General features: G+C 40.3%; 1 protein-coding gene across 2 annotated transcripts in view; it reads right to left on the bottom strand.

Moving 5' to 3' along the window:
- SLC1A1 (solute carrier family 1 member 1) overlaps positions 1–19863 on the bottom strand; it is a 75966-nt gene extending 56103 nt beyond the window's left edge. Inside the window, exons 1-2 of one of the 2 annotated variants that reach the window (XM_063455090.1) lie at positions 19771–19863; positions 19321–19502 (exon numbers count right to left, since the gene is read on the bottom strand). In XM_063455090.1, coding sequence (XP_063311160.1) covers positions 19321–19411 — 91 coding nt within the window. In that variant the 5' untranslated portion in view covers positions 19412–19502; positions 19771–19863. Of the gene's footprint in view, positions 1–19320; positions 19511–19770 lie in introns of both variants that reach the window. The other variant, XM_063455091.1, reaches the window with a different exon arrangement.
- Between the last annotated feature and the right edge of the window lie 2873 nt (positions 19864–22736).

Below are 22736 nucleotides of genomic sequence, written 5' to 3'. Positions count from 1 at the left end.
GCTGCTGCCATTTCTACCCACATCAAGGCACTCTTGGAGAAGGGTGCCCTAGTGAAATGCAAATCTGAATGCAACACCCCATTATTCCCTGTGAAAAAGAAAACTCCAAAAGGTGAGCCAGAGAAGTACAGGATGGTTCAGGATCTCCGTGCTGTTAATGAAGCTACCGTCCTGGACACCCCTCTTGTACCAAATCCCCATACTCTGCTCTCTGGAGTCCCACCATCTGCAAAATTTTTCACAGTCATTGACCTAGCAAATGCCTTTTTCAGTGTTCCACTGGACCCATCCTGCCAATACCTGTTTGCTTTCACCCATGAGATGCAACAGTATACCTGGACTGTCATGCCCCAAGGGGCACAAAATTCACCAAGTCAGTTTGCAAAGGCCATGGCCACCATCCTTGACCCATGGCAAGCCGAGCACCCAGAAGTTGTTCTGCTTCAGTATGTGGATGATTTGCTGCTCTGTGGAGATGATATACCCACTACTGAAAATTGCTCAATTAGTCTGCTTTGTTATTTGGCAGAACAAGGATGCAAAGCTTCACTCATCAAGCTACAGTTCTGCCAACCTTCAGTAATTTTCCTTGGACATTGCCTGTCCCAGGGTACCAGACATCTTACTCGGGACCGGGTAAGAGCCGTACTGGATATTCCAACTCCAAGGACTTCAAAATCTCTCCATGCCTTCCTAGGCCTCATTTCCTACTGCAGAGCATGGATCCCTGAAGCCTCCCTGCTCATGCAACCCCTCTATGACGCACTTAAGTCTGACCCTTTCTGTTTAACTAATGAAGCTCTGGACAATTTCAATGCTCTCAAACGTGCCATTGCTTCTGCTCCTGCCTTGGGCCTACCTGATTACTCCAAACCTTTCAAATTATTTGTCTCTGAAAGACAAGGCCACGCAACAGGAGTTCTCACCCAAACTAATGACTTAAGAGGCCGCCAGAGGCCTATTGGATATTTCTCATGTCAACTGGACATTGTGGCCAGAGGGACTCCTTCCTGTCTCAGGGCTGTTTTTGCTGCAAGAGAGCTCATAGAAAGAACCTCAGACCTGGTCCTAGGCCACCCCCTGGTTGTTTTGGCCCCTCATGACATTTCTGCCATCATCAACCAAGTCCAGCTCAAGCACGTGTCTCCAGCCAGACACCTACGCCTCCAGTGCCATCTTCTTCTACCTGACAACATTTCCATCCAAAGATGTCAAGTTCTTAACCCATCCACTCTTCTTCCACTCCCTGAGGGGGGTATCTATTATGGATTTATCACAGATGAAACCTACATTTACCTGCTTTGTGGATGTATCAAGAAAGTCATGCATCCACATTTGACATTTTATGAAGGTGAAAAGCCTCTCTGTGAAGGCCCAGATCACGCCTTCTGTACCATGTGGTACAAACCAGACATTACTCCCGAGCCTTGCTATGAAGATGAGCTCTACCATTGGACTGATGTTAAGCTCACTGCTCAAGATTTCTATTGTGACTCTGAAGGCAATAGCATGGTCTTAATCCAACTACCTCAACAACTTAACTACCTCTACCGCCATTGGGATACTGCTATCCCACATATTCCTGTTACCAAATTGAAGACAAGGTCATGGAATGACCTTGGGCCCATGGCAAAGCTATGGGCCACCATGGATGAAGAACAGCTACAGGAAAATGGTATTGTCAAATACCCAACAACTGACCTTCTGAAAGCATGGCCGCGCCACTTCCTAGAAAAGGAATTCCAAGATCTGGTCATAGTGAATGATTATGACCCCGAAACACCTCATGACTGTTTTGAACAGATGAAAATGGAGACAGTACACCTACCAACTGTGCATGAGAATCCATTACAAGATCCAGATTTTACCCTGTTTGTGGACGGCTCAAGATATGCTGATGAAGAAGGAAGATATCATACAGGATATGCCGTAACCACAACAGACGAAGTTATCAAATCATCATCCTTACCGCCAGCAATGTCTGCGCAAGAAGCTGAATTACAGGCTCTGACTTCAGCATGCAAAATTTCCGAAGGAAAACGTGCCAACATCTATACAGATTCAAGATATGCTCTGGGTGTGGCACATGACTTCGGCCTAATTTGGAAGACAAGAGGATTTCTTACCACCGCCGGTACACCAGTCAAACATAGTACTGCAATTAAGGAGCTAATGGACGCCCTCCTACTCCCTGAAGAAGTGGCCGTTTTGAAGGTAAAGGCCCATGGGAAACTGGATACAAATGAAGCAAAGGGCAACCATTTGGCTGATCAGGCTGCTAAGCTAGCAGCCAGGGATCTGCAGGAAGTGGATGAAGAAGTGTCCGGACAAGAAGAAGAAGAAGAAGAAGTCCCTATTTTTGCTCTGCAAACTCTTCCTACTGATTTGCGAATTTTGCGGGAACAGCAAGCTGCAGTCACTCCTGAAGAAACCCAAAAATGGAAAAATAAAGGAGCTGTCCAAAAGGACGGAGTATATTACAACAACTTCAAATTTTGCCTTCCAAAAAATTTATATCCAGCAGTTGTCCAATGGGCACATGGGCCTGCACACCTGTCAAAGGAATTGATGGCCGCCCTCATACAGAAGTATTATGAAGCACCCGGAATCACAACATTGATCAGCAGCTTCTGTAAGGCCTGTGTTATTTGTGCAAAATGCAATCCAGGAAGACCAATCAAGGTGCCTGCAAAACACCTGGCAAAGCCCATGTACCCCTTCCAACGAATTCAAATTGACCACATCCAAATGCCCAAGAGTGGGCCCCATGAATATGCACTAGTCATAGTAGACATGTTCTCAGGATGGCCAGAGGCCTACCCAGTGGCCAATATCACTGCGAAAACAACCGCAAGACGCCTACTTACAGAGATAGTATGTAGGTTTGGACTCCCAGAAGTCATTGAAAGTGATCAAGGCCCAGCCTTCACAGCAACAGTGACTAAAGAAATTTGGACTGCTCTAGGGGTGACCCTAGCCTTCCACACCCCTTACCACCCACAAAGTAGTGGTAAAGTAGAGCGCATGAATGGCACTCTAAAAGCCAGAATGTTAAAAATGTCGCAAGAAACAAAGATGCCCTGGCCAGAAAGCCTGTCAATAGCTTTATTTAGTGTTAGGCACACACCTAGAGGGAAGCATTCACTGTCCCCATATGAAATTCTATTTGGGACAGCACCCAGACTAGGTTGTTATTATCCGCAGCAGTTACAGCTCCAATCAGATGTTTTAGTAGATTATGTAACTGAACTTGCAAGTGCCTTGAACAAAATACATGCCCAAGTTTTCTCTTCAATTCCAGATCCCGAATTGGATACAGGTGCCCATAACCTGCTCCCCGGAGATTGGGTTCTGGTCAAGAAGTTTGTGCGGAAAAATACCCTGGAACCAAGATTTGACGGTCCATTCCAAGTTCTCCTGATTACCGCAACTTCCGTCAAACTGGCCGGTAGGCCAAATTGGATCCACGCTTCCCACTGCAAGAAATCTCCTGCCCCAGAGGAAGCAGATACCGCACAAGCATGTACCTCTGGCACATCTTCTCCTTAATCAGCCTCATAAAGGCCCAACAAGTAGCCATCACCAAAGATATTAGTGGGTATACCTTCTGGTACAATTCATCATGCACCCATGTGGCTACTTACACCTTTGACTATTGTGATATTGTAGAATGCCCGTTCCCCACATCACAAATCCAGAGTATTTACAGAGATATCCCACATTCAAAAGACCCATATGTTTGTGTAGTTGACAAACAATGGGGGCACAATTGTAATCATTGGGGGGCAGCGGGATGGAATGCCGGGCCTGCCTGGGGTTACAAACCAAAAAGTGCCTTATCTAAAGTAGATGAACAAGGTAGATCCCTTCTCCAGAGAATGACTTTGAGAAAGCCTGGGGGAGGTACACCAATGAAATTAATCCTTAACATTGAGCATCCAAGCCCAACGGATGCCGACCAGTATGTGATGGGAATGTATTGGAAAAAGGGTTCCTACCGTAAATTAGGGCATTTCTTCCTAAAAGATATGTGCAACTCTTCCGAGTGGCAAGGGGCCACCCATATGGTCCCTAACCCATTAAAACCTCATATCCAGACCTTTCAAGACATGATGGCCATTGCTAACCCCACCTTTGAAGATACCATGGCCGCTGAAACAGGTTTTAATGATGTAAATTTATGGTTAGAATGGATGAAATATAATGCTAATAAGCATAATAAGACTGCATGTTATGTGTGTGGTGGTGCCCGGCCTCACCTGGGTACCGTACCTCTAATCCTGCCAGTAGATATAGAGGAATGTGTTTTAAGCCTTTTTGCCTATCACTATGATTTTAACAGGTCCATATGTAGTGCATGGACAAAGGAGTATCCTCTCCTAACCAAGGATGTCAAACCCCCAGATGGTATTACCGTGTATAAAGGTAATTACACTTGTTATGCTAATTATGATGGAATTGGTAAATTCTTGGGTAACTTCTCTAAGGGGTATTGTGCTACCTACAGGAGTGTCTCTATGAACTTGTTGCAGTTTCACACCAGGTCATTAGGGGATATCTACTGGTTGTGTGGGGATTTACAGTTAAGATCCAGAATGGACAAGGAGTGGTGGGGGGAGTGTACTTTGGCTAAAGCTATTATGCCTATACATATCATCTCTGACACACACCTCAACACCCATGAGTCCAGACACACTAAGGTTAAGCGTGATGCCCCAGTAAAAGGAAGTTTTGATCCTCATGTCTATATTGATGCCATTGGGGTGCCTAGGGGGGTGCCCAATGAATTTAAAGCAAGAGATGAAGTTGCTGCAGGATTTGAATCACTTTTTGCCATAGTTGCCACAAACAAGAATTTAAATTGGATAAATTACATTTATTATAATCAACAGCGTTTTGTTAATTATACCAGAGACGCCCTCCAGGGATTGGCCGAACAATTGCAGGCCACATCCCAAATGGCTTTCCAGAATAGAATGGCCCTAGATATGATCTTAGCCGAAAAAGGAGGAGTTTGTAAAATTTTGCCCGACACCTTGACATGTTGTACCTATATCCCAGAAAACACAGGCCCTAATGGTAAAGTTACATTAGCCATAGAGAAATTAAATGACCTGTCTATAGAGTTGAAAAGGAATTCTGGGATACAAGATCCCTGGGAAAGATGGTTTGGCTGGATGACGGGATGGCAAAAGGCTTTAATGCATATTGGTATGGCTATACTAATTTTTCTTTTTCTCTTTGCTCTTCTCTTTTGTTGTATTCTCCCATGTCTGAGAAAATCCCTCCTGAAGACTGTTGACCAAGCGGCACCCACTTTCGCCCATCTTGAAGTTGATGACCAAGATTTCCAAGACATCAACTCACCCTGTCTGCCGCTGCAAACAATCCCTTTTGTTGATAAAGTGCAGGAATTCTAGGAAGGGACTAGCTCAGGGACAGCATCTGTCAGTGAATGGTAAAGGCCCCATGTGGAGAAGTGGTGGGTTAGCTGCCATGGGATACCCTTGGGTGTGAAGTGTTCGAGAGCCATACTGACGGATGAGTTAGCCTATTAGGGTCAGATCTAGGGACAGCCTTGCACTTTGCATTAACACCTAGCTAGCGGCCACGGGGTTTCTGTGCCTTTGGGTTAACACGTCTTCCTGGTACTAACTTAATAAAGTTTTATCTCTTAGAATCTAACATTTCATAGGGGGGACTGATGTGGGATTATTTAAAAAACCTTATTGTATTTGTATTCAATTATTGCACTAACTCCATTTGGAGTTTATACTGTGACAATCCTCCATTTTGTCCCCCTAACCTGACTTCTTCAATCCTCCATTTTGTCCTCATAACCTAACTTGTTCATTTTAAAATCACCTTACATGACAGAATTTCCCAGCACATCTAATACAATAGAACAAAGACTGTATTTTCTATAAAGATATGATTAACACAGGAATTGCTGACTTTTCCTTAGATTTGCAACAAAGTATAATTTGAAGGCCATGCGAACACAGTAGTAATGAAATGTTCTATTCATAAGAGACCTTGCACCTGGCCACGAGGCCTGAGATCACCGACCGTGTAAAATGACGCTCAAGACCCCTTGTCCCCCACCCGTGTCCAGAACAATCCCACCTCTTGGTGGGTGGACACGGGATTAACCACTTAGTCTTTTGAGCCAATTAATAATATTGATAGGTGGACACTAATCCAGACACTTGACAATTAATCCAATTAATGATGTTTATTTACTGATATTCTAATAAGCAATGATGACGTAAAATGTCTCTTAAAAGGACCTGCGTGTCCGCTTTTTAATCACTTGCCAATAAATTTTCTCGAAGTTATTTTAACCTGAACCTTGTGTGTCAGACTTAATTACTTCAGCGTATATACGCAATTTATTTTATTGATTTGGACAGGAACAGATAGACATTTAAACATTTTGGTTTACTGCTAAAAAGTACCATAACAATGCCACTGGGTTATGGTACTTAGATTAACCCTTTAATAAAATAAACTCTTCACCTACTCAGACAGCTCCAGCTCACATGTGAAAGTAAAACGTATAGTAAACTTAACTGCCAGGATCTTTTAGTCTTGCTGTGTGTTAAGAACCAGAGCAATTTTGGCTTTCTTCCACAAATGTACTGGACTTTACACTCCCTCTTACACTTACATGCATCCACACAAAATGTTTTTAAAGGACAGGTGGAACTTTTTATGCTTTAGATGTATATAACTCATCACATATTATGAATATTGTAAAAATGGTGAAACAAATTTCAGCTATTACCGGTACCCTTTTCACTATGATTTTTATACAATTACTTTTGAAAAAAAATTTTTTTTAAATCCCACCCACAAAATAGATTTCACTATAGTCATGATTTTCCAAATACCTCATCTGTCTAGGATTTTATATTAACAGCAGTTTAATAAGATTGCCAAATGATTAAATACTGTTAGAAAAACGTTCCAAATTATTTATCTGCAAAAATTTCAATAGACTGTTGTTATTGAGCTCTAATACCAGTCGCCCTGCTCTCCCCCATTGAGATCAGAAATGTAGACCTACTGGCACTAACAGAACATAATGTGCATTGAATTTAAGGTGTGCCAAAGTTGTGGCATGCATGAAAGCAAGGAAATTCATACCAAGTCAGTTAAGCAGTTACAGATCACAAACACATTCACCTGTGCATTCCAAAAGGTTCCATTTACATCTACACATTATGCATGATTTTCCATGCAAAATTATACATTAGACAACTGGTGACTCAAAGCTGATGGGATCATGGAAACAAGATGGCAGCTCTTATGGTGACAGCCGCAGTGGTGAGTTTTACAGTAAGTTCAAACTAATTATATTTTGTTTCTCAACAGTTGCAAAAGTTTATATGGAGACATCATTGGTGTGTAACATTGAGAAAGATAATACATTAACTTGTTGGTTTTCTTTTATAAGACCAGTTCTGACATATAATAAAAGTAATCTGTTGTAATCGCGTGAGAAATTAATCACATGACACATTGCATGTGTAATGCCAGAAACTAAATTCATCGAGTAAGTGGAAAATCCTGATTGAGGCTTAAGTCACCTAAGCACAACAAAGTCCTATTTGAACTAATGCCAAAAGTCATGATGTGCACACCTGCCCTACGGGAGGTGTCACCTAATAAGGTAATTCTAACAGCAAAGACAAATATCTATTTAAGAAAGGTTTATGGCATTAAATGAACACTGTACTCACTATAACACATTCATCTTACTAAAGTTGTTATAGTGCCTACAGTAGTTCCCCCTTGAATTATCCCCCCAAATTTTTTATTTTACTAATAAGAAGGAATGGGAGGATGGTTTCAAGCCACGCTCCCTGACCTATGAATAGTTACTTCCCTGTACAGTTAATTCCCAGCTCTCATATCACTGTGCATGCGCCTACAGTCCCCAGTGCTTCTCAATGAGGAACATTGGAGTGGTCAGTTGGAGTGGTCAGTCATCCTGGAGGCATCTTGCGAGGAAGAGCAGAAGGAGACTCAGCCCTGGAGAAAAGTACTTTTAAATTTTTATTTTATTTTTTATTTACAGTGCACACAAGGGGGCAGGGCCACCATCAGGGGGTGACAACCATGATGGCCCCCACATGTAGTGGCGGAACTGCCACCAGTGCAGCTGCCCTGGGGCCCTCACGCCGATGGGCCCTATATCTTCAGAGGCCCGGTCAGCGCTGTGACTGTATAATAATGCGACCGGACCCCTTTAAAAAAATTGCATCTGCAATGCAAGTGCTGCTGGGAGGAAGTGATGGCCGGTCACTTCATCCCAGCTCACTCCTCACTCCAGGAGGGTGGCTGAAATGTGAGCGGTGTGTGTCAGTGTGTATGTTTCTCAGTATATTTGTCAGTATTCATGTATGTCAATGTGTATGTCAATGTGTGTGTATGTCTGTCTGTCTTTATGAGTGTATGTCTGTGTGTGTATGTCTGTGTCTGTATGTATGTATGTCCTTATCTGTGTGTGTGTGTGTGTGTCTGTATGTATGTTAGTATGTGTCTGTGTGTCACTATGTATGTCTGTGTGTCTGTATAAGTGTGTATATCTCAGTAGGTGTGTGTCAGTATGTATGCCTATATGTGTTTATGTCTGTTTCAGTATGTGTCTGTTAGTATGTATGTGTATCTTTGTGTGTGTATCTGTGTCCTTTTGTATCAGTGCGTGTGTTTGTGTCTGTGTGTGTATTCCTGTGGGTGGGATATGGAGGCGGTCCCCATGGGCGGGCTTGGAGGCGGGCCCCTGGGGGCCCTGACCATGAGCTGAGTTAGGGGTCACAAATTTTTTTATGGCGGCGTTGCAAGGAGGTGGAAAAAAACTTACTAGGAAGATAAAGACAATACTGTTATGAATACAGATTTGCATTCCTAACACTATAGTGTCACTTTAAAGAAAGTCTGTAATGTGTGTCTATAATTTTATTACTCTATAACTGCAAAAAGTACAAATAAAGTGGAAACCTGTAGGTTTTAATAAATTGGAGAGATCACAAAGTGTTCTATTAAAAAGCATATAGTACAGGCATACTTGGCACAGTCACCCTCCCTTTTATCTCAGCTTGGTATCATCAGATATTTTATTATGTATGTGTTGTATTTGTGACATAATAAATAAAACCCCAATACTATCTGATAAGAGTTTGGTAAGGATGGCACAAATCCAACTTTAATAGTATGAGCAGGGTGACCAGATCCACCATGATTCCATGGACAAAATATATGTTTGTCATAATTATGAAAACACATGAAAACAGTTGCCCGCAGTATGTATAATGCATATTCTGCAGGATACTTCATTGCTTAGTTGCTTTATCTAATACACCTTTTCATGTGCTGCCCATCATATGTATACATGATGTGTGTTCCAGAAAACATGGTGGTTCTGGACAGCCCCTGAGTATGAGAGATGTATGACTGTCCACAAATCTCTAGATATTATTCAATTTGCAGATGTGTCGAGGATACAATTTATGCTCAATAGAATACTCTTGTTATTTCTGCCAATAGCGGTATATTACGGACTAAAATACATAATTTGGATATAACTTCTTTTACTGAATATTTGGTGCATAGTACAAAAGTATATGCAATATTTATGTCAATATGGTGGATTATAAAATGATATCTTGAAAGTCCATTGGCTGTCAATAAGTTAACAAGAACAATAAAATAAAATATAATCATAATAAATAAAATACGGAAGTGGATTTAATAAATACAATTTTATAAATACAAACCCGGCTAATTATCATATTAGTCTTTTGTAACCACTTTCCATACCAGAAAATGTGATGTATTGGAGCCTAATTACAGAATGTCCATTTAAAGTGTAACACGGTAAATCAGCTCTAGTCATTTATTTTGCTAAGTACTCAATTTAGACTCAAACTCTCGGTCAGAACCATAAACAATGAATTGTCCAACCTTTTATTTGCTTATGCAGGCAAGGTATTATACAAGCACAGCAATGAAGGTGCTTTATCTGTCACATCTGGTGTATGTATGTATTCAATAGTTTGCAATTTCCCCTAAGATCAGATTTAATCAGACATTAAAACAAATACAGAGATTATTTGCCCAATACTTACACACTCTTGGGAAACAGACATAGTTTGCAATGTGTCCATTCAACTCTTATTTGATCTCCCTTGAAATATTTGATAATCCACATATTATTTGACTTAGTAGTAAATGAAGCATTTTCCTTTGAGTCTAGAGTATAGATTATTCTAGTTCTATATAAACAGCATGGGATAGGCCATAAGGATTATATATTTTATGGCACATTCTAGTTGGTTATTTCATGTTCAAATAAAAAAAGCAATGTCTATTTGACTTTTTCATTGTAGATTCCCCCTAAGACTTTATTTTATTTCCAAATTAGTGTTTTTTTTTTCATGATCCATGCAAAAACATTTTTGTACAAATGCTGACAATGTAAGTTGGTGAAATGTGTAAGGAGTCTGTGTGAATGACAAACCAACAAGCAAGACTGACAAGATGCAGTTGATTAAATGAATTGTATATGCACTATGAATGCAGTTTCCATATTTATAAGCCCTGTTAATGTCTATGTAAATGATGGGAGACGTTTTGGGATATTTATGTTGTCCAATACCCCTTGACATTCAGAGTTCCACATCACTGAGTAGGTAGTGAATACAGACTTCACCATTTACAGAGAAGCTGACACACTCCATGTGTAACAGTTAAGCTTAATCAGTACAGAATTTTACCCTACACTAAGGTAGAGCAGTTGGTTTTAGAATATTGAAATTGCTTCTAAGTGAATCAACTACCTCTAAAACCATTTCTTTCATCGGCCTCAATTAAGAAAATGTTGGCTAGTTTCATAAAACTATGAAACACTAAATGTAATTGACTAGGTTATAATACATCAGATCTCTCATGGGGGTCCATCCACTAAATGTTGAGTTGCACAACCTTTGCAGTTAATTTACACAATGCTAGGTGAAATAGCCATCTTCAACAAATTCTCCAAATTACCTATTTACTACAGGAAATTTAGTTGCAAAGTCACCAATTGCCAAAGAAAATTAATAAACTGGTGACTTCCTTATATGTTCAACTGAGCCTATCTGGCTGACCAAGTTTTGGATACCAGGTTAAAATCTCCTGATGGCCAGACCTGAACATCATTCAATTGCAAGCTAGCAGCCACAAGCATATATTTGTACATAAATAGATTACTTTGAAAACTGAACTTGGAAACTACTGCAAAACTCTTGCCCCACAGACAGTGGTGTAAAAGCTGAAAAAAAATAAATGTAAAAATTAAAAGGCCCACTTAATACATCCCACCCATACTGTAATAATCTAGAGGCAGCTAACCCATCAATGACCCTTTACATGTGGGATAGTATTAAATGTGGAGATCCCACTGGACCTCTTATTAATAAGAGGCCTATTCCAGGCATAGGCAACCTTCGTCACTCCAGATGTTTTGGACTACACCTCCCATGATGCTTTGCCAGCATTATGGGTGTAAGAGCATTATGGGGGATGTAGTTCACAACATCTGGAGTGCCAAAGGTTGCCTATCCCTGGGCCCTATTCTATTGAATGGTACTACCTCACATGCATGCAGGTTAGCTGATGGGGCTTGGGCAGCGATGGATTGCATCCCCAACTCCAGAGTTGTAAGATAGGGGCAGTTAAACAAAGGATATGGAGGTCTACAATCTTCTGTCCAATGCAGATTCAGTGGCTTTTTAAATCATTTTTATTTTTAAAATTATTTGAAAAATTGATTTTCAGTTCACCCCAAACATCTACAAAGGTCTAGTTATAAAGCAGACTATTTGCAAAGTCCTATTTGTGTATTTAAAAGTCATCTTCTTTTCTGCATTTAGTCAATACCAGAGTTGATAACCGCTGGAGATCTTATTATGTATCTCAGCACTTACCAGATCAGGAGCAATTTAGAAGCTTTAGTAAATGGCATCCCAATAAATTGTGAAATATTATATTCTTGGTACATTGCACAAAAACTGTACAGTCTGTTTCACTGAAAGCATCATGTTGCAATTTGTAAATAACTTGTTACATTGTATCATAACCTCGCCTTAGTTTCCAAGACTCCATGAATACACATTTAGTGCTTAAACAAAACTCATTGACTCCTTTTTAATCTATAGACAATATGTACCAAACAGAAAGTCACATATCAGCTTAATTGTTGTCATAGCACTGTTTATTTCACAGTACAATAATTCTCAAAACTCATACCATAGAAAGATAACAATATTTGACAATATTTGAATGTTACAATTGGATGTAATTCTCAATAAGTTTAAAAATAATATATATTATCCACACACGTATCAGCCAGAACATGAAAACGACCTGCCTAACATTGTTTAAGTCCCCTTTGTGCTGCCAAAACAGCTCTGATGCGTCAAGACATGGACTCCACAAGAACTCTGAACATGTTCTGTGGTATCAGGCACCAAAACATTAGCAGCAGATACTTTGAGTTCTACAAGTTGTGAGGTGTGACCTCTATCATTTAGATATTTTGTTCCAGAACATCCAACAGATACTCTATTGGATTGAGATCTGGAGAATTTGGAGTCCAAGGCAACACCTTGAACTCTTATCATGTTCCTCAAACCATTCCTGAACAGTTTTTGCAGGTTGGCAGGGTGCATTATCCTACTGAAAGAGGCCATTGCCCTCAGGGGTGTACATGGGCTGCAACAATCTCTAAGTTGGTGTAAAAGTAACCTAAAAGAACATTGCCCAGAGGGTAACACTGGTCTGCTTTCTATCGATAGTGCATTCTGCTGCCATCTCCTCCCCAGGAAAGTGGCACACATGCACCTGGCCATTTAACTGATCTAAAAGAAAACAAGATTCATCTGACTAGGAAACCTACTTCAATTGCTTTGTGGTCTTGTTCTGATGCTCACGTCCCCCATTTAAGGCGCTTTCGGCAGTGAACAGGGGTCATCATGGGAACTCTCACATGTCTGTGGCTCACAGCCAACTGTAATGCACTGTGTGTTCTGACACCTTTCTATCATGAAAAGCATTAAGATTTTCAGCAATTTGAGCTACAGTAGCTCTTCTGTGTGATCTGATATGCTTGCCTTTGCTGCCCACATATGTCAATGAGCTTTAGCGGCCCATGACTCTTACGTTGGTTCACTGGTTGTCCTTCCTTGCATCACTTTTAGTAGGTACTAATCATACTAATCCTTGCATACTGGCAACACGCCCCAAGACTTCCTGTTTTGAAAATGCTCTGACCCAGTTGTGTAGCCATCACTATTTGGCCCTTGTCACTCAGATATTTTCTCTTGCCCAGCTTTTATGTTTTGAGCACATTAAATTCAAGAACTGACTGTTCACTTACTGCCTAATATATCCTACCCCTTGACAGGTGCCATTGTAATTTTATAATCAATGTTATTTACTTCTCCTATTTAATATTGTGGCTGATCATTATATATATATATATTTATAAGTTGTTTTGTTTGCAGTGGTATGCTAGCTTACATAAGTGCCTGAAAAATATGAAGGAGCTGTGACACTCTCTGTGCTTTATGTTTAAAATAAGACCAATAAATTGCAGTGTCACAGCAGAAAATAAAGTAAATGACATTCATTGCAATTGGTGTTATAAATTTGATGTACTAAAATAAAAGTTTCAAAGAGAATAATTCATTCATACTGTTATTTTTTAAAAATATAGCACAAGCTGTAAAATGTGACATCAAACACAACAGAAACACAAGTGCATTTGCATATTTGAAAGGTGCACTCTAAGTACTATAACCACTACGGGATGCTACAATGGTATTGGTTCCATAAGATAAGGAGAGTAATGATGGTACCTGTAATGGTTAATAAAATAGATTTAGAAAGCAAGCTTTCAATACCGCAAGGAGCCTAAGTTGTCTTAAAGGGATACTACCGAGAGAGAAAATGTTGTTTATAACTGCCATGGTCATACATCAGAGTGGTGATGTCACCAAGATTAAGATTTTTTTTTTTTTTTCCATGACGATCTACTACCGAGACGGTGAACAATGCTGAGGCCATATGACAATTTGGTGAAGATCAAGTCCCTTTTTATCATATTACATCACTTTCTTCTTTTTTATAACTGTATTGTCCACACTTCTATTTTTTTATTCCAACCTTCTCTTGAGATATTTCACCCTTCTTTCCTTCCAGCATACCAGTCTCCTGTCAGCGAGTGGACATCTCCATATACAGCTCTTTTCTCACCTCTACTCCCCCATATCATAACTACCGTTATATACGAATTTTCCTTCTCTATTTTTAGTTTCACCTACCCTTTGCCTTTTTCACATCTATCCTCTATATCAGTTCCATTTTCACTGTCCCCTTTATTCCTCCCACATCCTTCCCCTTGTCCCTCACTATATCAGTTCCTAATTCCACATTGTCTCTTATGACATCTCTCTGCCACATGAGTAGAAAAGCATCCGCCCCACCCTATTTCATATCAGTGTGCAATCTTCCCTCATCTGTACTGACTATTCCACTGAAGGTCTCTCGAAATTTCTCTTTCCAAATTGGTATTCTCTTGGGTCTGCTTCTGCACCTGTAAAGGGCTTTACCACATCTTATCTGCCATCTCAGTCACTGTGCACAGAAACATTATCAACAATGACTAACATTTACTGACTTTGCAGCTGAAAACTTATTTATTAGCCCCAAATGTCCCTTTACCATGCTGACAAAGCTTATCCCCAACATCACTCCTTTTAGTTTCCTTTCACTTATAAGTAATTATTGGTGTTGTACACATTGTTCCCATGACAAGCAGCCCTGTGTTTTCCCCCATGTCTGTTAATAATATTGCTAATGATAAGGGTAAATACAGGAGTCTCTTAAAACAAATATAAAAACACATATAAAAGTGTCTACAGCACACGAATAACAGCAACATGCTTGAGTGTTAAGTGCCATGGAGATATCTTGAGTTAAGGACCACTTTTAAAGCATGTGGAATTCTCTTAACAAACATGCGCACTCTTAATGGAATATAAGAGTGCAAAATAAAGTTACGAAATCCATACCTTCAGGGTCTTGCACTTTAATACAACACACTATTTTTTAGCAGCAGTGACTCATTAGAAGGAATATAAAACAAGTAAACAAAACACTTGTTTAACACCATTTAGTTTGTTTACGTAATATCCAACTTTTATTCATTATTCAGCTTGTCTAATCTGATTGTTTTTAATTTAATTGTTCTTCCCTCCTTGGTAACATTTCTTTCTTTTCCTGTCACCAAAATAAACTTGCTAGCTCCCCGTGCGAGCTCCCATAATTAAACTGGATATTCAACACGTGTTCCCAGAGTAAGAGTGAACACTTCACTTTCCAAAATCTGCCGTATTCTTCATTCATCCTGAAGCAAGATGTTTCCTAGAATTTCCTTTATGTATTTAATATGTATTTGTCAGCCTGGAATTAATGTAAGGAAATGAAAATTTAAGGAAAACTATTTGCCAAGTCTATTTTTCAGCCTAAATGTTCTATTCCCTTTACGTCCGAACAACCCAGGTTATTGAACAAATCTCCCAATATTTAAACTGCCTCCTCATCCACTAGTTTGTATAGTGACCATTCTGTGCTCCAGATTTCTGTCTGGCATGTGACAATATTACAAGCGTGTGCATCCTATTATAATTAGAAATTACCAGGGACAATTAGCCAATGTGCAGGTGCAGCAAACTATGGATTTAATTCTTCATAACACTGGATAACAGGACAGTCAGATGTAGAGCAGAGGTTTCAAACCTTTATTTAACAGGGACACAAAACACTTACAAGGCCTAGCTTGGCAATTTATTCTTTAATAGTAAATTACAATTCAATAGGTAAAACAAACTGACTACAGTAACCAATGCAACCTATTTGTGACAATGTAAACTATTGTGGACAAACTAAAACAGCATAAGGACCTATTTTGCATAGGGACCAATTCTGCATCCTGACTCACTGGGTAGGACGTGCTGATCTAGACGGCTTGGTGCTTCTTTTAGAATACAGAGAAAACAAAGCAGAATTAACAAAGGAACTGCAAAATAAACTTCAACTCTGCTCCGATTCTAACTAAACAGCTTTGGCCTAAAATAGGTCATTCTTGTATCAAGTCTCAGCAATTTAAAATTTAGTGAATAACCCCCTAGAGATAAACCTTAATAAACAAATCTAGAGCTGAATATTATTGAATAGACCTAGAGGTGCTTCCTGGCCTTTCACGGAGTTTGAATAAGTAAAATGACGCTGGACGTTCTCACGCTTTGCATGATGACGTCCAGTGTCTTTTAAACTCCACAGGAAAGCATTGAGTCAATGCTTTCCTATGGGGAAGGCCTAATGTGTGTGCAGCGCTTGCCGTGCATGCACATTAAGTACTCCCCATAGGCGGACTTTGATGAAGTAGGAGTCAAACTAATGTTAAGAGACATTGGTGCTGAAATCATGTAAATGAAAAAGGAATATTTAACTATTTACTTTCTTCTGGGGGGGAAGGGCAGGGGGGAGGGGGGGATTGTTGCAACGGATACATCTTTGTTTTCCTAACACTTAAAGGGAAACTACAGTGCCCGGAAAACAAAGTTGTTTTCCTGGCACTATAGCTTCCTATATCCCCTCCCCCACCGTGGTGCAGAATGGGTTAAAATCCCTCTCTGTCACTTACCTGAGCACAGCATCAATGTCCCTCGCCGCTGGCTCGGACTCAGCCTCTGCTCCTTTCTCACCAACATCAGCTGGCGTGGAGAACTAATGCGCATGCACGCCAATGGCTGAGTTCACATTAGAACAGCCCCATAGGAAAGCATTATACAATGCTTTCTTATAGGGTTTCAGGTGATGCATAGCAAGAGAATGTCCAGCATAACGACCCGGAAGTCCCTCTAGTGGCTTTCTGGTAGACAGCCACTAGAGGTTTAGTTTACCTCGGATAGTAATTATTGCAGTTTCTCAATAACTACAATAATTACTATTGCAGGGTTAAGGGACCTGGGAATATGCACTCAGACCACTTCAATGAGCTGAAGTGACCTTGATAAAAACAAGCAATTTTTCAACTTCTGCAGATCCAGGGCATTAGTAGCAAACATTGTAGATAAGCATCTTTATACAAACTAAAAAAGACCTACTACTTAACAGGTCCACTGGCCCATCTTAATGAGAGATCTTAGAGAGACCTACAGCTGAACCACAGTGAACAGACCTAGTGCTATATATTAATAACCAGACCTACAGATACACGCCAGGTAAATCATTGCCACTAAGAAGCCACTTAATCCCGAAATGACCCTGGATATATGCACGAATAAATGTATAACAATATGCACAACTCATCCTTCTTCTTGTGTTCAACAAACCAAAGAAATCCTCAGAGTGAATATAAAACAATATGATGATAATTATGTAAGAGAAAAAACATGAAGAAAATCAATATATATCAATTATTGGGATAACATCATCAGGATTATTCACCAGAATGGATAATAGCAAACTGAAATCTGAACAGGGAACAGTCAGAGCTGATTTGGAGAAATTATCAAACTCGGCTATAGCTTGGCTGTTTAAAAAAAATAAAAAAAAAAAAAATGTATGTATCATATTTTATTGTTTTTCAAACAAAATAGAACAATTCAAGGATTTAGCGTGTCCAGATATCACCTGAATATTTAGAATTTAGTGAAAAAACTTTGCTTGTGTGCATTTATTTTTTATTATTTCTATTTACAATTTACTGTTTGTAACTAAAGCTGATTTGGAATATTTTTCAAAATCGGAAATTCGTTCCTGCCTGCTGCTGGTACAGTGTTCTAATGCTGTTGCATTCTCCTACCCTGATCTAGGCTTGTTTATCTGTTATTCTGACTTTTGTATTTATTCAGAGTTCCTGTTTTTTCTTCTCAAGTGAGGATTCTCAGCATTGAGAATTCAAAATAAATTAAAAATTTTAGGCCAAAATAGATGGGCTGGAATGTTTTAAAATGTGAAATTGACCTTATATTTTCAAAAAAGTATTTAGCATGGAAAAAATAAAACCTGAAAGTTGGTATGGAGAAATCTATTAATGGAAAACATATGGAGAATTAAAAAGGCTGATGTGAATTGGAGGTAATAGTTGGCTAGTGGGAACTGCAAGACAGCAATCACTATTATTCAAATCTATTAAAATGCTTTGCTTGATGAAGAAAAGGGGCCAAAAAAAAGATAAGAAAAAGAAAAAAAAGCAAAATGAACAGTTACGTAAGTCAACATAAAGCTGCAAATATTCTAGCACGGGCTTTATCAACAAGTAACCCAATACAGGATTATGTACGTTTCTGCAATCTGTTCCATTAGTTGTCTTCTCAATATGGGTTTTGCCATTTTGACTTTTAAGGAAGACCTTAGACCTATCATGGTTATACACCAATGGGTAAGTTGACGGGATTTCAAAGTGAATTTCCAATTTAAATAGCTGACTTTGAGATTTTGTTTCAATTTTGCTATATTGGCCTAAAATGTGAAAATCAATTCAAATTCACTTTGAAGTCCATATAATTAACACCTTAATGATTAACCCTAATACGAAAGGTTAGGACTCACCAGGATGTTAGCATTAAACCACATAACTAGCTGTCTGAGTTATCTATTCAAACAGGAGAGGTACCTGCTTGATCTAGTTACCTGGCAAATTTCTCAGGCTGGAAGGTGGGAGATTTAAAAAAAAAAAAATATGTGCCTTGCATTTCAATGATCGGTTTCTTTATATATTTATTTATACATTGATTTCATGGGATGACTATACTGAGAACACTCTTACATATAACCAAATAATTTGTTGCACGTGTGTATTGTACAATGGCACCTTTATTAATATCACTTGCCTCTTAACAAATATACATATATTTATATATGGGTGTAATGATGTAATAGAACACACACACACATATATAACAACCATTGCTTGAATTTAAAAGGTTAAAATTAATATATATATATTTTGTAATTCTTGTTAGAGAGCTGTGGCTTCCATGCTCTTGGTGCATGCTGCAGATAATTTGCTGTATGTTGATATAATAGAATGTTAGCACAGACAGCAAGATTCCATAACTCCCAATGATTCTATGGAGCTCCTAGCAGGGGATGTAGATTGATGATCACACTAGCAGAACCCTGGCTGTACACATTTCCCCATACACATATTTACATTCACACCCATCATTAAACCCTCGGCCAGTGAATGGAAGAAACACTAACCTAGAACCACAGACACCACGGTGGCGATCAGCAGCCAGTTTTCTTTTAATACCCGTTTGCAGTCGCATCCTTTCTTCATTTTCTTCCCCATATTGCAGGGCTGACGGTGCGGGCTGTGGCTGCGGTGTGGGCGGGTGGCTGAGGATGGCTCCCGGAGAGGCAGATCTGGCAGGCGGCTGGCCCTGTGTTACTGGAGACAATAGGAAGACAATGCTGGAGTGAGGGCGGTGGGAGCAACGTGTGCCCGGCTGCAGACAGGAGACAGTGGGCAGTCTAATGCATTCCCTGTCAGTGTGTCTGCCTGTCTCTTCCAATGCGGCAGCCAGCACTGATCTGTCTGTCTGTGATGCAGTGTGTAGGGATGGATGGTGACTGCCTCCTCCCTTCTCACTGGTTGCTGGCGATGTTACCCCATTACAATCCCCCTGCCATGGCCGGTATGTACCTGACTCACCTCTGCTGCTGGTATCCCTTGCTTTCCCTGTAAGGCACTGCTGTCAGCCTGTCTCCTGCCTCTCTGCCGCCTCCCTGGCTGCTGTGCCAGCCCTCCCCATCATTCATACTCCTGATAACAAGGGACTATGCCCTGTCCCGCCTCACTGTTTACTCTGACAGTGCTGGGACTCACCCTGGCATTCATTATCTCACTCATCTCTCATTTAGGTTCCTCATTCTGGTATCTCATTTACAGAGGATCTGTCACTATTTAATCCAGTCCCCATTTTTTTTATTTTTTTTTTACAAATCAGGTTAGCCTGAATGAGTTTGTTGGTCACTGTGATCATATATATTAGAGCCAAACATTCCTTTTATTGAATCAGAGAACTATCCAAAAATTAAGCATCATTATCAGACAGGAATATGCCTGGCTTAGAGTCATGGGAGTTAAATAGTGCTCCCTGGCGTTGCTAGCTCCATAAAATGTTCATGTGGGAGGTATCCCTCCCCCTTATGATACATAATATATCAGTAATTATATGAAATATATTATTGTAATTATGTGAGATCCAGTCTAACAAAGATCTACCTGTCTGAATGTTTTTTGTTTTGTCAGAAACTTTTCTAAAATCTCTGTAATTAGCTAAGGGAATAACTAACTGATGGGCGGGGGGACGAAGGGGGGGACGGCGACAACTATAATACTGGTGGGATGCCATATTGCCAAACACATTTAACCAGTATTGCACTGATGTGATTCATTTATATCAAATAAAATCAAAATTGTTACATACTCAGGGTTATTCAACAACAAACAAAGCAGTTTGTCAGTAATTCAATTTTTAATTTGGCCCAAAAAAGGTAAATACACATTGAATTGCTGACAATTTGCAGTTTAGTAAATATCAATGAAAATGTTTACAAAATTATTTTTGTGTGCTAAAGTGAAACAATGCTATAGAATTATATTAAAAAAAGCTCACTCAAGGTGCGGAGCATGAATGCCAAAGCATACGGTCACACAATTCTGGAGCTCCAGGCTTTATGCAGCAGAAATACCCATTTGTAGAGCTCTTAATCTCACTGGCTAGACTTGGGGGACCAAGACAACATGGGGCAAAATATAAAAAAATAAATAAATAAGCAAACGCAACTTTGGGATGAATACAGGTGACCTGTGGAGATAGGCACATGGCCAAAGTGGGCACAAGATGGCCACACTCTTTGGCGTGTCTCCAAATAGTGCATCCATCTTGGGCCCATGGTCTTTCATAGAAACACTAAGCACCTAATTCAAGACCTTTAAGGTTCGGCTGCACTTCTGCAGGAATTGGGTCTCCAACGGGATTCTCTTACCCAGAGTGGGCCAAATAAGGCACTTAAACCATCACATGCTTGGGACCTAGCAAGGATCACCCCGTTTTTACCACAACAGTCTACATCGGACTCATTCCTCACCACTACCACCTGATCCCCTGGTGGGGCTCAGGGGCCGCAACATGTATACTAATGGGAACCGCCGTAGCACTCCTGTATTTTATTTGACAATTTAATGTAACCGTAATTTTTTGTATTCCGTTCAGTTTCTTCAGTTCAGTTCGGTTACCTTTATTCCTCACAGACATATTGATATTAAAGCCAAATGACCACACTTCCCTGCCGCAACAAGGTACTGCATACCTGTAGTAAGTCCACATCTAAAGGGAAGTTAATGTCTATTTTAAATAGATAGTGTAACGGATCGACGGGCACCCCGACTGGGTACCTCCATTGAAGGATGCTCCTAGCGCTTCCTGAGGACTCCAAGCACTGCAGCAGACACCACAACCACCGAACCGGAGACGCATACGAATTCTCTCAAGCATATGAATGCTGTAAACAGCTGAACAGGAAAAGCATTCAATCAGCTTACACTCCTGGCAATCAGCATGCAATCCAATTACCCCAATAACGAGATGACACTTCGTTTTGAGGTCAAAGCAGAACTGACTGTACTGGCACATACAGCCTCTTTTATTCACAATCCACAAACATAGTACTGCCCACAGGGTTTTGAAATACAACCAATCAATCTGTACAATACACACAGACACTCCCACACAAAATCCTCCCCTCTGCCTGTGATATGATTACTGAACACAATGGTTAATATAATTATCACAGGCAGAGAAATACAGTATTATAAAACATATCACAGGGAACCCAAAACATGCAATACCCCCATAAAACTACTGCACAATGTCTTTGTGCACCAAATACCGGCGAGATGGCACTGTGTAGAAAAGTCCAAACAGTGTCTGTGAGTTAAATGGCCGCCATCCATTGTTCTCTCCATGCAGGGGAGGGCTGGCAGCCTTAGGCCTGGGGGGCAAAACCAGTCAAGTGGCCCATTGCGCCACCAAATCAGTTCACCATCCATGCCCACCTTTTTCTGGTTTTATAACGGATATTGATGTTATGCTAATCAGTAGCTCTTTGCCATACCCGCTCCTTCACGGCTCTGACTTTCAATGTTGTCAGAGCACAGGCTGAGAATCTCTGAGCCTGTGCTCTGACTCACTAACTGAGCGCCGGAACCACGAGGGAGAGGATATGATCTGACTGCACCTACTGCTGGTGCGCACCAGTGGACCACCAGCGAATCGTTTAAATTAAATATGCTGGTGTACCCAACTTGTGAGCTGTGTTGGCCGCAGGGCGCCTCTGTTGTCATGGCACCCTGCGTGACCGCACAGCTTGCCCACCCCAACGGCTGGCCCTGCTGACACACACTGATGTTACTACTTAGACATCCCTCAATATTAATACAGAGATGAGAGTAAACACCAATAAACTGTGGAAACAGAGCTGATCCCCCCCAAATTTATAAAGGTTTGCTTAGAGGATTTATTCAAGATTAAATCATGCCTCCTCCTCTCTCCCCCATGCGCTGCTCTGTAGGCTGGGAGGAAGTGAAGAGTAATCACAGTCTCCCAGCA

The sequence above is a fragment of the Pelobates fuscus genome, chromosome 5, assembly GCF_036172605.1.
Source record: "Pelobates fuscus isolate aPelFus1 chromosome 5, aPelFus1.pri, whole genome shotgun sequence".
In the NCBI taxonomy this organism is placed as follows: Eukaryota; Metazoa; Chordata; class Amphibia; order Anura; family Pelobatidae; genus Pelobates; species Pelobates fuscus.
Note: the sequence above shows the minus strand (reverse complement) of the source record. Positions and strands in the feature narration are given on the sequence as shown.